We start from the raw sequence: 17,066 nt of genomic DNA on the forward strand, positions 1-17,066 counted from the left end.
ATGCCGGCAATAAAATCTTGAGTTGGTCCGGTTTTACTTGTGTTGTGATGAGGGTGAGTGGGTGTAGGAGGGGGATGTGTTTTTCATGGAATAACAAAGACAAGATTTTTGTAACATGAAATTGTGATATACTAAGGGCTACTGGGGAGGCTGCTGAAATAGTGATGTTCGTCACATTGGATTCCCACATAGAGTCAGATAGGAAATCACGGAAATATATTTAAGATGAAAAACATGCTGTATAACTTTTGCTTGATTTTGATCTGTTAACTTTGATATTACATAATAGTAAAGACTCGTAAGTTTTACTAAATAACACAGCTAATATATCATGTATGAAATAACATAATAAATAATGAATGTGATAGTACATGATACAGATAACAGACTGGATAACAATAACCTTACTACTTTCTTTAAAGAAACATCCTATAAAATATTAACAGCGTAGAGTATATTGATGGATGAAGAATAGTTGGATTTAAACAAGATATAAACAATCACTTGAATCTTATTCTGTAAAGTTCAGTTAAGTAAACTTTCAAATGTTGTATTGTTAATTAAGACTATCATATGTCTTTCTTACAGGCTTAAGTTTGCCGTATCCCACTTTTCTCGTCAATACTTACTCCTCCCCCACCCCTGCCTATCTCCCCCCCCCCCCCCAGATCCTCACCGTTTTACCTTGTCACTACCTGCCCTTTCTACCTACACCTTACTATTTGATGAGTTGTTATTACTACACAAGACATTCAATTTCCCTCTACATTTAATCGTCATGACAGTGTGTTTTGTTCATACGAAAATAACATTTTTTTTTTGGAAACTGCGACTGTATAAAAACTTCTGATAATATTCTAAATGATAAACAAGTCTAAAAATAGACAAACTGAGCCAATATAAGTTTGAATAAAAAAATATAATAATATTTCTGATCATAATAAACGAGTCTATTTCTAAATTTAGACAACTTTTTTTACATCGACACCTGCAAATAAATGGAAAGTTTTGGAAAGATGTCCACGAGTGCCAATATTTAACTTGTTGACAAGAGTGTCAATATTTGACGTATTGTCACCGTGACATGGTTAAATATAAACCCGCGTTAAGTTAATGGTTCTTACAGTGGTAGGCGATGAGACACTTTGAATCTGACGAAGGTGTTTGGATTAGCGTTAAGATGTTAATCTTAACGTCTCGCGTAGGATAATTAATAACGTATCGTCAGAAGAGCGCTCCATAGTTAAATAGGGTGGGTGGAGTTGGACCAGGGGTGGAGCACAGGGATTCTCATCACGTGGACAAAAGACGAAGATTCATTCGACAAGACATGACGGAAATAGTTAAGACTATGTGATTAAACCCGTTGTTTATCGGAGATTATGGTGGTGTTTGGATTGCCTTAAAGTTATTGTTAATTTAGTTTCTGTGATATCTTACTATAACCACCACTATTAACGGTCATCTCTTAACGTAGGCGTCTATATTACCCATAGTTTAATTAGTAATTAAAGTATTAATATCATTAACATTATTTTTCAGTTAAACTGATACAGCATCCCTTATAATATTTCAATAAGTGACTAACAACTTTTTGCATGTAGTTGTAAATACCTCAACTGTTGGCTAATGTAAGCTTGTTTACCTGTACTATTTAGCCCATAACCAATTGTTTTGACCTTGTTATGACCCCGCCCACCCACCCACCCACCCACCCACCCACCTTTTCCCTACTTGGTTTAACAAGACTGGATTCCAACACTTCAGATTTCTTCCTTGATCACGTGTCACCCTTATTCCCCCAGTGTTATGTATGACACACATTCATATATTAGCTCCTACATTTTTTTCACGATATATTTTAATTTTAAAATTGCGTCCATTTTCTTGAGGTCCGCCCCTTCTTCAAAACCTTCCCCAACTCTTCAAAATTTGAAAGAATAATTAATTGTAAATACACCCAACTTATTTCATTTCAAAAACTCGCTTCATATCGCTGGGCGTAATATTTGCCCACGATTTTAATCATATGCACGGATTCTGCTACCCAGCTCTACGGAAACTTCAAATAGCCCACCCCATTGTATCATCTCCTTTGCAGACGTCTTAAATCCACCCGCTCCATTCCGCTGCCCTAAAGACCCCCAACAGAACATTTGATCAATTTGTTTGAACCTAAATATTCCAGAAACTTCGCGGTATATCTGTATAATTGAGTAGTTTTTATTCAACCAAACGCCTTTCGTTCATAACGTATCGTAACGTTATTATAAGTGTTTTCATGCAAGTTGGATTTAGAGATTTACATTTCAAATTTAGAATTATTTTTTTTCAGTATAGGGGGTGGGATAGTTGAAAATAAGGATGGTCGTTTGGTGAGGAAGGGGGATAATACAAGCGAATAATAAGGGGAGTTAATGCATACAAAATGGACGAAAGTTAAAATGTCAGGGTGATTTGATGTCATCGGTCTATACATAAGAGTCTGGCGGCTGGAATACAAACACGTAAGTCGAGAGACGGGGGTAGGAAATTACAGTCATGCCTTTTAATGAGCATGTCACACTGACATCACGTGATACAGGGTAATTGGTTTGTGGATAATTGAGATGCTACCCGGGGCATTAGTTTTCATAAATATTTGTTATTGGAGAAGATATTCTACATTTTATTATGAAAAGTTTATATATATATATATATATATATATATATATATATATATATATATATATATATATATATATATATATATATATATATATATACGTATATATATATATACGTATATATATATACGTATATATATACGTATATATATACGTATATATATATATATATATATATAGAGAGAGAGAGAGAGAGAAAGAGAGAGAGAGGGAGAGAGAGAGAGAGAGAGAGAGAGAGACAGAGAGAGACAGAGAGACAGAGAAGAGAGAGATAAATAGATATATAGATAATGCTTCGCGTTTCTATGATAAATATAACCGACAAATAGTGACAGAGTATTACAGATATAGATAAGATATAGATATCACTATCTGGAATTACAAGAAATTCAAAATCAACAACCACAAACAATGTTATACGTTTTAGAATTTTAGTCTCATCTGATGCTGAACCAGATTATGCTTCATCCACATCATGCATCAGATTTAGTTTTCAAGTGGTCAGATGTAGCGAGCCCATATTTTAATTTTAGTGGGCGATCATGGAGCCGAACGCTGCATCATATGCCGCGACCACAAGAACAGATTCACTCTACTTTACCTGCGCCTACGGTCCTGCTAGAAAGGGCAGTTACAAAAAACAAAAAAACAAGAATGATATCGATGTGAGTAAGCGTTTGTACTCTAAAGATCGACAACTTTCTAAAGTCACTATCTAGAACTATCGTGAGACCTCGTTATAGTGTAATTTTCTCAACATCAAGTTTATTTTTTTTTTAAATTTACCCTCATCGGACTTTCCAAGTGCTAAACGTGTTCTAAGTAAAAAAGAAAGTGCAAAAGTTTTGATTTTTAGTCTTGCCTTCAGACAACCTAATGACATACCATTAAATTTATAATTAACGCCCTCGTTTTCCAACTTAATTCCTACCTATCATTATCGTATTTTAAATTATAATACGAAATACCCACGGTATATGAAACGTGACGGAACGTGCGTAAAACGTTTCGCGATTCTATTGGTCGAATTCATCACGTGATCGTCTAGTCTAAAAAAATTAATGTAAGGAGCTTAAAGTCATAATTGTTAAATGCTGACGTCTTTGAAGTGTCAGATTTAAGAGTTAAAATAAAATTAAAAAGATAAATTGCCCAATGAATTATACTTAAAAGAATAATGTAATAGTGTTCTTATTTTTTTTTTTTGGAATATTTTCTTACACGACAAAATAAAACACCAATATTCCTGTGTAGTCGATAGTCGATAGAATTGTTATAACGACAATAATTTATCTTTATTCAATTTAAACCAAAATATGTGTTTTCATTTATTTGTTTTTCAGTTTTAATAGAGCAGTTTTAGTTTTTAAATATAATGACAACTTCAAACAGAATTCTGTTAACGAAAGACCTGTTAAAACTTGAGTGATTTCATTTCTGTATTAGTCGATTATCTGAATTTAAAACAATGAAACAAAAAAAGTTGAGGGCTATGTGTCAAACAAATTACTACATCTAACAACTTAAAACAGACATTCTGTGTTAAACGCAATTAATTATCTGATTTTTATGTTTCAAATTAGCAATTACAGCTTTCAATGTTCAGATAGAAAAATGTTTAACTTTTAGGAATTTAGTTTTCTTTTTTGCTTACGGAATGTTGCTATTCTGCATCATGGCACTAGATGGCTCAGCTAAATAAAACGGTCCAAACTTGGTTTTTAAACGTTGGATAGTGTTTTTAGTTCCTACAGAACCAAACTAAAAAAAAGTCACTCTAGATCATGTGGGGATAGTCACCTTGAAAAGATCAATTCAATCGATAAAGTCATGCTTATAAGCGCCTGGGAACTAGGTCACACCACAGTGGTAAGGGGAGGCAAGTCAGCGAAGACGTGAAAGGGAGTTAACTTCGAATGACTGTAATTTCACACATTAAACGGTTACAACATCGCAGAAAATGTCAGTCTCCGAAGAATGTTTCGAGAAATTTCTCCGCGTTAGAATGAAGTGGCTGGAACGTTCGAGAATTCTCTTGAATGATCGGAAATGGCAGGAATAAAGTTGGATCGATGGAATGCCATCACTGACTAAATTGTATGTCTCGTCCTGGCGACACAGGAGGTTTTGGAGAGGGGGCTACGTTTAGCTCAGGGGATACATGAAAAGGGGGCTACGTTTAGCTCAGGGGATACATGAAGAGGGGGCTACGTTTAGCTCAGGGGATACATGAAGAGGGGGCTACGTTTAGCTCAGGGGATACGTGAAGAGGGGGCTACGTTTAGCTCAAGGGATACGTGAAGAGGGGGCTACGTTTAGCTCAGGGGATACATGAAGAGGGGGCTACGTTTAGCTCAGGGGACACATAAAGAGGGGTCTACGGTTAGCTCAGGGGACATAGACGTGTCTGCATTTAGCTCAGGGGACTTAGAGGGGTTTACATTTAGCTCAGGGGACTTAGAGAGTGCTACATTTAGCTCTGGGGATACATGAAGAGGGGGCTACGTTTAGCTCAGGGGACTTAAAGGGGTCTACATTTAGCTCTGGGGATACATGAAGAGGGGGCTACGTTTAGCTCAGGGGATACATGAAGAGGGGGCTACGTTTAGCTCAGTGGACACGTGAGGAGGGGTCTGCGTTTAGCTCAGGGGACTTAGAGGGGTCTACATTTAGCTCAGTGGACTGAGATGGGTCTACATTTAGCTCAGGGGATACGTGAGGAGGCAGTAGCGTAGCGAGGGGGGGGGGGGCGCGGGGGGGGACATATGTCCCCGGGCGCCGACCTTAGGGGGCGCCAAAATGGGTTGGAAAAATAAATTGAAAGGTTGAGGGGGGTACAAATCGAAAGTTTGAGGGGGGTGCAAATGGAAATCTCAAGGGGGGGTGGTGCAAATCGAAAGTTTGAGGGGGGGGGGGGTGCAAATCGAAAAGTTTGTCCCCGGGCGCCGGGAAGGGTCGCTACGCCTCTGTGAGGAGGGGTCTACGTTTAGCTCAAGGGACTTAGAGGGGTCTACATTTAGCTCAGGGACATAGACGTGTCTGCATTTAGCTCAGGGGACTCAGAGGGGTCTACATTTAGCTCAGGGACATAGACGTGTCTGCATTTAGCTCAGGGGACTCAGAGGGGTCTACATTTAGCTCAGGGGACACATAAAGAGGGGTCTACGTTTAGCTCTAGACAAAAGATGGGTCTACATTTATCTCAGGAGGCTCATAAAGAGTGGGTCTATATTTAACTCAAGGATGAATAAATGATCTACATTTAACTCAGATGGGTCTCCTAGAAATCACCCAACACATGAAAAGGGGTCTATATTTAGATCAGAAGACACGCGTGAATCATCCTTTAAAGACTTATTTCTTAGCCTACACTCTCAGGTGGTGCAGTGGGATGGGTCAAACGGACCTCCGCTCTCCTGTAATCAGTTAACTACTAATTACTTTTTTAGCAAACATTATTAATGAATTGAACAAAAACTGAACTTTGTAAACAACTAACAATTATTTAACAAGTATTTAATCTACTTCATTGAACTTTTATTCTTTAATATCCTGAATGATTTTCCTACTTTTTTAAAGTTGTGAGTAACTGTTTCCTCCAGTGAAAAAAAAAAGTTGCGAGCGCCCATTATACTTTTACCATATACACCACTTTTTCGTTATAACGTTATTACTTACTAAATAACTCTTTGATGATATCTCTTACCCACCGTTTTCTTTCTATTATATACACATTGACACAATCTACACCTTCAAGTAAGTTCTCATTTCCTGGCACGAAAATAGCCTAAAGCTTAACCTGATCAAAAACCTGTCAAAATTGACACAAACGTAACTTCATATTCGACTAGTACGGAACGCCGTAAGCCGTAACAGGCTAATGAACGCCTTTCATCGAAACATTTTTTACTACCAAGAATTCTGTACAAGCTTTTTTTCCATCGAGATCCCCGTGGCCAAGATTACAGGAGAAAATGTGTTGATCTAATAGTCCTGGGAATTTGAGACTTTCAACTCAATAATTATGTTTGTATAAAATTTCTTTCGGCAAAACTTTTTGCCGTATTTTTAAAAAATGTTTGTAATAAATTTTTAATTTAAAAAAAAAAGTCGATTTTCATCAAATTATTTTTAAAAAATAGGTTAGTATTCATTCTATTTTTAGCGTCGAAAAATGATTTTTTTTTTATTTTTGGTAAATGACTGAATTTTTTTTAAGAAGACACAATGGTTTCTTTTCTAAAATGGTCATTATAAATTGAAGCTTTAACTTTCAAGAACACCGGTATTAAAAAAAAACAAAAAAAAAAATAAATTTATCCGTGGAATTTGTGCGATTGCAGGAATTAGTAGATGCTGATAATAAGATGTGTGTATAACATTATTTATCGAACAAAGCAAAACTTGTGTCTTAGCATGCTCAGTTCACATGGTGTTTATCGTGATGTTTAACATGGTGTTTAACATGGTGTTTAACATGGTGTTTAACATGGTGTTTAACATGGTGTTAAACATGGTGTTTAACATGGTGTTTAACATGCCTACATTCAACATTTATTGTTTTAGCATCAAATTGTGCGTGACATGACAATATAGTTTTTTTTTCACAAAATGAACAGTTTTAAACCTAATTTTTAAGTAATTCGATTAAACTGCTAGATAATTTCATTTTTTTTTCTTTAATACCCATTACTTTTAAAAATCTCATATTTACATTTTTTTAAAAATTACTTTTAATTGTTACGTAAATTTCTAGATATATAGCCCTACCAGCAGTAGGTAAATCTGTAAACACGTACAACTTTAGTTTCGGAACATGTTTTAAACATTTTATTTTGTTGTGATGAAATCTCGTCTTAGCTACACCACTGTGTAATAGGATTTGTAAATCCTTTCTCACTTAAAATTAGAAATCACTTTTCAATGTTGTGAAAATAATTCCCATAGGCAAACAAAACAAATATATATATATATATATATATATATATATATATATATATATATATATATATATATATATATATATATATATATATATATAAAATTACTGATTTAAAAATACTAGTTGTCTCTGTCAAAATTATAATACGAAGGCGAAAAGTTGGTGACCTACTTACAAGCCTTCTTAAAACCTAAGCAAAATACTTCGAAAAATTTTACGTGGTTCACGGTCCTAACATCTCCAATGTGAAAGGGAATTCCCGGAAGACCCGTGGTGCGAACAGCCCGCTTGTACCGACACCATCCGGTTCCGGCAACTCCCGACCCGTGCCGAGACCGTACCGTCCCCTGTCCAGGGTCCTCTTGCCGCTCAGCTCATGACCGTCTTCCCGGCGATGACTGAGCGCCTGTTGTCCCAGACTTAAGACCGTCGTCTGATGGAGATGTTTTGTCGTCTGCCAGAAATCCCCGGGGTTAACTCGCCTGTCATTAACAAGCCTAATCCCTGGGTAAACCGCGTCAAGCTTTCGGATACACCGTCTATTAGAGGGACGTAAAGTATCGATACACCGTCTATTAGAGGGACAAAGTATCGATACACCGTCTATTAGAGGGACAAAGTATCGACACACCGTCTATTAGAGAGACAAAGTATCGATACACCGTCTATTAGAGGGACAGAGTATCGATACAATGTTTATTAGAGGGACAAAATGTATCGATACACTGTCTATTAGAGGGACATAAAGAATCGATACACCGTCTATTTGAGGGACAGAGTATCGATAGACCGTCTATTAGAGGGACATAAAGAATCGATACACCGTCTGTTTGAGGCACCTAAAGTATCGATGCACCGTCTATTAGAGGGACATAAAGTATCGATACACCGTCTGTTGTAAGAGCAAAAAGTATTGATTCGACGCCTGTTAGAGGAAATTAAAGCATCAATACACTGTCTATTAGAGGGACATAACGTATCGATACATCGTCTATTATAGAGACACAGTATCGATACACCGTATTTAAGTGGAAGACAAAGTATCGATACACTGTCTATTAGATGGATAAAGTATCGATACATCGTCTTTTACTGGAACACGAAGTATCGATACACCGTCTTTAAGTGGAACACAAAGTATCGATACACTGTCGATTAGAGGGACACAGTATCGATATACCGTCTGTTTGTCGGATCTTCCCTGTACTAATTTCAATAGTTGCCCAGTCCCCTTAAGTTCAAAACCTGATGTTCGCGAATGTTTTTCGGCAGCTTCGCAGTAATCTAATGTATTCTAAATATCAACACAACTTCGTTATTATTTAAACAAAGTTCTGCTCAATAACACTTCTTAAATAATTGAATGTTTGTATCTTCAGAATTTTTTTTTAATGTGTATTTGTCTTTTGAAAAATAATTTTAATTTAAACTTATTACAGTAAAACGCTTTTTTCCCACGTTTTCTTTAACTTGCTTTCTCTGTTTGTTTGTCTTTCCAATCAAATCTTGCGATCGAAATTTCTGGCACTTCCCAGTTAGCTAGCGCGCTGAAATTTTCAGGGAAGCTTTCTTTTGGATGACCATTGAATATTCAATTGTTATTATTACTAAATTGATCAATGGAAACATTTTATTGAGCATTTTAGACCGCTATATAATCTATATATATAATTCTCCTCTGCTAGCGTTAGAAAAAAAACCAGCGACGCGTACCTCGCGCGCAGTGAAGCGAACGATCACATGTCGCCACAGGCTTAGGGGCAGAGAATTTAGCTTGAACCGAGTTTAAACTTACAGGAGGTAGGCCAGTTTGGGGGAGACGATATGGTCGAGTGGTTGGGCACACGATTGCTATCCCACTCGACACGGGTTCAAATCTATGTGTTCTAGTCAGTAACGTATTCAAACAACGTGTTTTTTACGAGTTGTCTTTTTACGAGTTGTCTTTTTACGAGTTGTCTTTTTACGAGTTGTCTTTTTACGAGTTGTCTTCGTTTACCCAAAAAAAGTGAAAAGATAAAATCGATAGCAAGATTTTAATGCAAACAAACAGACAAAGACTAAAAAGTAGAAAATAATAATCATTAAAAAAGTTTTAAAAAACCCACGTTTTCTGATTGAACTAAAAAGTAGAAAATAAATGCTATAGGCCCTACATCACAATAATGCAAGCGATCACTCTACTATAAGCGAGCAAAAACGTGGGGCGCCGTGATTTTCTTACAGTTTCTAATACTGTTGACTCTCTACAAGCTCCCTAATAAAAGTCAATAGTATTATCTAATCAATAGTAATATAACTTTTACTTCGGCGCCCCACGTTTTTGATCGCTTATAGTAGAGTGATCGCTTGCATTATTGTGATGTAGGGCCTATAGCATTTATTTTCTACTTTTTAGTTCAATCAGAAAACGTGGGTTTTTTAAAACTTTTTTAATGATTATTATTTTAAAGTGAAATCATTTACGGGATGCGCGATTAATGTCCGGACTGTGTACTCGCCCTGAGCAGTATCGATACTAAACGGACTAGTATCGGTACCGATGTGTCTATTCACAAGACTAAACGAAAGATCAGCGAGCCGCCTAATGATTGTGAGCTTAGCCGGAGGGATATACACACACTAGTAGTTAGTGACTCGATGTAGGGGAGAAAACTCTCTCCATTTATAGTCCCATCCGACCGGAGCAGCATTTTTTTACTGCTAATATTTCATTAGTGCATACTTTAGCAATAATTTACATTTTTGTACTTGAAAAATTACTTAATTTTTGAAATATTGTACTGTAAAGAAATGTTGCAAATGATATTTTTATTTAATAAATATATACATAAACAAAAAACTGGATGTTAAAATCGTAATTGCTTTTAACTTATACCGTCCAAATATGTTAAGTACAATCGCAACTGTTGTTGAATTCATTATTATCCTCTACTGTCTCAAATTAAAAGCGAATATGGCAAGGAAAACTGATGTTGAAATTTATTTGATAGAGGCAATTAATAAAGAATAATATAGGCTGTATTTTAAGAAAAAAGGGGTTTTATTACAGAAAATATTAATCCTGAAATGTTAAAGCTGTATGGTGGAGGCATCTTAGCAACTTTGATCCTTTTATTTCTCAGCAATAAGGGTACCAGTGGCGTAGCCAGGATCGTCTCAAGGGGGGGGGGTCCAAAATTTCGATTTGCACCCCTCCCCCCCTCGATTTGCAGTCCCCCTCAGACTTTATATATATACCGAGGGGTCTATGGGGGGAGTTATTCTGGGCGTCACTTGAAATAGTTAGAACTCGCTCACTGATAACATTTTAAAACGTCATCATTGTAGTTATGTTTTATCTAGTGTCCATACATCTTGTATAGATTTAAATTACAGCGAGACTCTTTTAAATAATTAAAACGTGAATGCTGTTCTTTTATAAATCTGTCTCTACAACCACAGAAAGGCATTGGACTGTTTCGTCACCTTTTTACACTGACTTAGTTGATGCCCTCCTCCTTCACGTCTTGGCTTCTAGCTGCCCCAGGCTTCTTTCAGTGTTATCCATTGGTTTTTTAATCGTTTCCTTTTGGGGTTTTAGTTATATACTACTTTCATCCACCCTCTGCTGTGTTGCTTTTTCATCACAACATGAATTGGTGTATTGAAATAGAGCGTATTATGATAAGGAGACAACTAGTTAGTATCTTAATAATTGCTTCTTAAGAGAAAGAGAAGTGTGTTTTGCTGTTGTCCATTGTTTATGTTCTCGTTTGACCCACCTGCTCTGTCTTTACAATCGCTAACCGTATAGCTGCGGATGATGGTGACTGTCATTCCAAAAAGTCTCGAGATCTGTCCACAACATTGTAGAGTGTCTGACTCAAAAATACACACACAGACACACAACACACACACATGCACATCACACGCGCACGCAGACACACACACACACGCACACACACAAACACTACGCTTCAATCTTACCCCCTGGGACAATAACATATTTCAAATGTTAACCTCAAGTTCTAAAAAAATCGTGGCCTTATCTTTGAACTTATGAACTTATTCTCTGTTTTTTTTTCATTGTGTTCTAGTATCGCATGTGTCACTCTTGACTGCACTTAAGCCAAACACTTTTGGTAATTGCACCTGTATGATTATGTTGACACGCATGCCTCCATGCACTCACTCTCCTGCAACACACGTTTATGTGCACAATAAGGCCTTGGCATTCTCGTGAATATGTCTCGGTCGTCTTGTATGAGGAAGTAGCCTTGAACTCTCATAATATGTTATATAATGCCATATTTATGCGCTCTCAATTCAATGCCATTTGTGACAATCTAAACACTTCCTGAATCAAGTTGTGCCCCCCCCCCCCCCCCCCCGACCCTTTATAAAAAATTATGCATACAAAAATTATAATTCTTCCATCATGTCAAAATTTTTAAAATGGTGATGTCTGTAGAAAATTTAAAACGCCCGACATCAAGTCATGGAACGTATGCCTGACGTATGCATGACGTATGCTTGACGTATCATTGAAGCGACAGACTGAAGGACCTGTCCGACAGCGTCAAAATCTAGCATGTCGGTCTGTCAAAAATCTGGCCTGTCCGTCTGTCAAAAACCTCGGCTCTTGATTCTCTGTTTACGTCATACGATGACAAGCCTCTGCTTACTGTTTGCACATCTGATGTCGCAGTCATCGATTTTACCCCGGCCTTCTCTTCACCATCCTCTTCTAATCCAGGGTGGTATTTTTCCCCCTCATCGCTTTTTTTGTTCTTCTTTTCTCATTTTTCCTGTAATCGCTTTTGTTAGCTCTCTCGTCTAATGAAGGTATTCGTGTTGAAGCTCATGGTAAACAGACCAATGGCCGTTACGGGGGTATTGTGCGGCGACCGCAGCTTAGAAATGATACGATTGGTTTTCTTTGTCGGCATCGGAGCGGTCGTCTCGTTTTTTATTTCAACCCATCACTTGCAGTGAATGTTCTTTCTTCGTTTTCATTCACACTTTTATTTAAAAAGTGGATTTTTTCTCAAGGTAAACAAAGCAACGAAAAAAAAAAAAAAACAACATCGACATGCTCTAAACTATTTTAACCATATGTAGTTTAAAAAATGTGACATAGTGTTGCAAATAAAGTAGGATTCATCTGTATTATTTATTACAGTGTGTTTAACAACTTTCGGTCAGTTTATCTTTCATAAAGTTGACCATACGTTCCTAAGTTTATCTTTAGTAAAGTTGACCATACATTCTTTGATTTTGTAAAGTTGACCATACTTTGCTTAGATTATCTGTCATAAAGATGACCGTAAGTTCCTTAGATTATCTTTCGTAAATTTGAACATACGTTCCTTAGTTTATCTTTATTATTGACCATAAGTTCCTTAGTTTTGTAAAGTTGACCATACGTTCCATAGTTTATATTTCGTAAAAATTACAATATTTTTCTAGAATTGTTCTCTGTTTTCCTGATATTGATGTTTGCTAGATGAGATTAGCTTCGCCGACTCGACTAGCATATGTACTAGACATTGCCGCTTTCGTGTTGGAAATCGTGAGCACTACTTTCTATGTTAAGCTATCTATGGTTTCATCAAAAAGTGTAAAAATATTATCGAAGTAAAAACTTTACATTAAGCATTTGGTGGGTTTTTAAAACTCATTTGAATTTAAGGGCAATCAAACATGGAATGAAAGACTATTTTTTTCCTCTGCAAATGCATTTTATAGATCATATTTCACTTTTGTTTCATCAAATTGTAAACGTTTTGTGAACAAAGACTACATTTTTGTTGTAATTATTTTCCATAGCTGAATGTTTATGTTCAATCGTGCTCAAACCATTTCAATTTGTGTTTTGTTATATCCTTTCTCTCGCTCGTATTCAATAAATATTTCAGTTCTTGTAAAAAGAATTTCAGGAGTACTTAAGGTTTCTGACCAAAAAAAGTTATTCCTGCATCTTGTTTCAATCTTAGCCCTGGGTGGTGTGGTGTAGGATGAAAATTCTAGAAAACCCGACAGCGTCTAAATAACCGTTGTTTTTAGAAAACAAACACACACTTAATCTCATTTTGTAATTGGGTTAATTCTTTTTTTTTTCTGAATTCTTCTGCGTTTCGACGCCTAAAAAAATAAAACAGATAATGTATGTCGTTATAATTTAATGGAAATGTTGTGTAACTTCCACACGCCTTACCATTCACAATGATATTTACACACTCACACACACACATACAGAGAGAGAGAGAGAGAGAGCCACACACACACAGACACACACAGAGACACACACAGAGACACAGACAGAAACACAAATACACACACACATACACACACAAATACACATTGACACAAATATACATTGACACAAACATACATACACACATATACATATGTGTGTATGTATGTGCGTGTGTATATAAATCGACAACATCAGTATTGCTGGTGACCCCTTGTGAAGCACACGCGCTTGGCCACAACCCTCCATCGTTGTATGCGATCCCCCCACACATTTTTCAAGGCTTCAGTAACCCACCATTCCGTCTGTAGTGACACATCATTTATTTAACCTACCCAGATCCTTAAACAGTCTGGTCTTTTAAAAATTCAAATTATTTTCTGCAACTTCAAAACCACAGCCGTCAGCAGCTATTAAGCGTGACTAATTATGGGGGCTCACGTTTCGCTCTAATTTTATTCGCTTTTAAATTCACCATGACAACCGACCTGTAAATAAAAAGAAATATGGCTGAAGTGTCTTCCGCATGCCTGTCATCGTGATGTTTAGGAGTTTACACATAAAAGTTATGACATACATCAACGTGTGATGATATCATCTTAGTTTTAAGAAGTTTTTTTTTTTTTTTTAATTCTAGAGAAGTGGGTGCTTCTATTTATGAAATATGCTTTGAAAGATATTTGAGATTTGAAATGTTTTGAAATATGATGTGTATTCTTAGATTATGTTGTATGATGATATTAATATTGGATTTCGTATTTTCAAATGTTTATTTTTGTTTGCTTACAGTACATAGAGAAAAAATTCAGATCTGAGGCAGCAAAAGGTAAGATCTACATTAGTTGTGTTTGTAGGTTTGTGTTCATGTGTAGTTAATTGGGTTTGTAGGTTTGGTTCATGCGTAGTTGATTGGGTCTGTAGGTTTGTGTTCATTTGTAATTAATTGTGTTTGTAGGTTTGGTTCATGTGTAGTTAACTTTGTGTATATGTTTGATTCATATGTAGTTAATTGTGCTTGTAGGTTTGTGTTCATGTGTAGTTAATTGTGTTTGTAGGTTTGTCTTCATGTGCGCAAAGAAGTAGTGCAATCGTCCAAGGGGTGGATGACATAATGTAACGAAGCAGATCATTGGGACAAATCCCCAAAATATTCTCTAATTTTTAACACTTTAAACAAACTTTAAGTTCGTTCTTCTCTTTGAAAATCTGTATGTGTATCCTATTTTACTAAGGTAATACTGTTTCTAAATAAAATCAACTAACTTTGATTATTTAATCGTAGTAAAAAATCATTTCAAATCATTTAAGTGTACACACTATTTACTGTCTTGATTATCTTGTAAGAATTTTTAAAAATCTTAGTTAAATACAGGTTTATGAACGGTTTTTTAATAAGATAAAAAAATTTAAAAATGCACTCGTATTTTCACCAAAGTTACTTCCCTTGTATTAAAAAGTTAACTGCCATTGATGAATCGGTTCAACCAAAAAACTTTTCAAAACATAACTTAGCGTTGGGCAGACGTAGACCATACATCAATGAATGTACACCTTGATAGATGGCGCTACACAGATCTGAGACTTGGATAGACCGAGAAGCTGAAGTCTGAGTGCCGTGTAGGTAGCGATGGATCAGCTTGACCTATTTTCATTCACTCGAGGCCCATCTGTTTGTTTTGTCTTCCCCTGTGGAAAATAGAAGAGCGGGGTGGGGGGCGATACATAACTGCCGACTTGGCAAGGGCGAGTAACTCTGGTGGGTTCAGTTGATTTACACCGTACTGTATTGTGGGAGATGGCTGCCTGGTAGCTTCCCTTTAGAAAAAAAATGTGAACGTTCACTCGCACACGCATACACAAACACACACATTTACCCACACACCTACCCACACTACACAACCCCACACCTTCATTCAAACACACACATTTACCCACACACCTACCCACACTACACTACCCCACACCTTTATTCACACACACACACATTTACCCACACACCTATCCACACTACACAACCCCACACCTTCATTCAAACACACACATTTACCCACACACCTACCCACACTACACAACCCCACACCTTCATTCAAACACACACATTTACCCACACACCTACCCACACTACACAACCCCACACCTTCATTCAAACACACACATTTACCCACACACCTATCCACACTACACTACCCCACACCTTCATTCACACACACACATTTACCCACACACCTACCCACACTATACAACCCCACACCTTCATTCACACACACATATGACACGAATGCATGAAGTACTGTGTTAACATACTACAAAAAAAAAAATCACCTCTATCAATGTACTGTGTTTAGTCTCTAATATATAGGTAAACATACTACTTATACCACTGACATTATAGCTATCATTGTAAATATGTAATAATTTACTACTGTATATTTTAGAAAAAAAGGAATACGCAAATTGTTAACTTAATGTATTATTACGTGGTTTCTGCTAGTAATACACTCTACCTAATCTATCCAAGAATCGAATTTTACGTAACCAAATTTTGATGTAGGCCTCAACATCCTAACCAAATCTTAATCATAAATTTAAATGTTAAATCAATTCCTTAATCTAACACCATATCTTATAAATCATAACTTAACACAAACAACATAACCTAATCCTTACCGAACAGTATCACCAAACTTTTAACCATAGGCTAACACCTTGGTCTCAATTTTAACTTCCATATCCAGGGGTAAACTAAGATGGCTCTCGCTCCGATCGGTCTCTAACTCACGTTAGGAAAAGTGAAGGCGGCTGAACCAAGTGCTGACCACATTATCCCTTTATATGCCTAGGTCAAGATTAACTTTACTTCATCTGCCCAATATACAATGGATCGCTAGGTCTAAAGCGGATTTTTTACTCTTATAAAAAAAAAACAAAAAAAAAAACACTGGATTGAGTAAGATGCCGTGGGAAGAAAAACAAAAACGACATTATAAGACGTATCTTAGAATATTACCGCCTTACTCATGGCCGCCTATCGGAAATCTTCCCGTCGACCCAGCCCACCACTTTCTTGAGCTAACTAACCCCTGGTCCATGTAACATTACGCCATACTTCTACTATACCACGACCCTTGTAAGTCAACACTCGATGGATATTTCAATGACATCTAGAATATTACATTTTTTATAAAATCATCATGGTTTTTTTTATCTGAAACAAATGCCG

The 17,066-nt window shown here is 36.6% G+C and overlaps 1 protein-coding gene across 2 annotated transcripts in view; it reads left to right on the plus strand.

The window, feature by feature from the left end:
* LOC131941125 (tumor necrosis factor ligand superfamily member 10) overlaps nucleotides 1–17,066 on the plus strand; it is a 155,180-nt gene that overhangs the window by 99,294 nt on the left and 38,820 nt on the right. For both annotated transcript variants that reach the window (XM_059300135.1, XM_059300136.1), the window contains exon 3: nucleotides 14,636–14,672. In XM_059300135.1, the coding sequence (XP_059156118.1) occupies nucleotides 14,636–14,672 (37 nt within the window). The remainder of the gene's footprint in view (nucleotides 1–14,635; nucleotides 14,673–17,066) is intronic.

The sequence above is a fragment of the Physella acuta genome, unplaced genomic scaffold, assembly GCF_028476545.2.
Source record: "Physella acuta isolate Inbredline_101_S28 unplaced genomic scaffold, ASM2847654v3 ptg000348l, whole genome shotgun sequence".
NCBI classification, from domain to species: Eukaryota; Metazoa; Mollusca; class Gastropoda; family Physidae; genus Physella; species Physella acuta.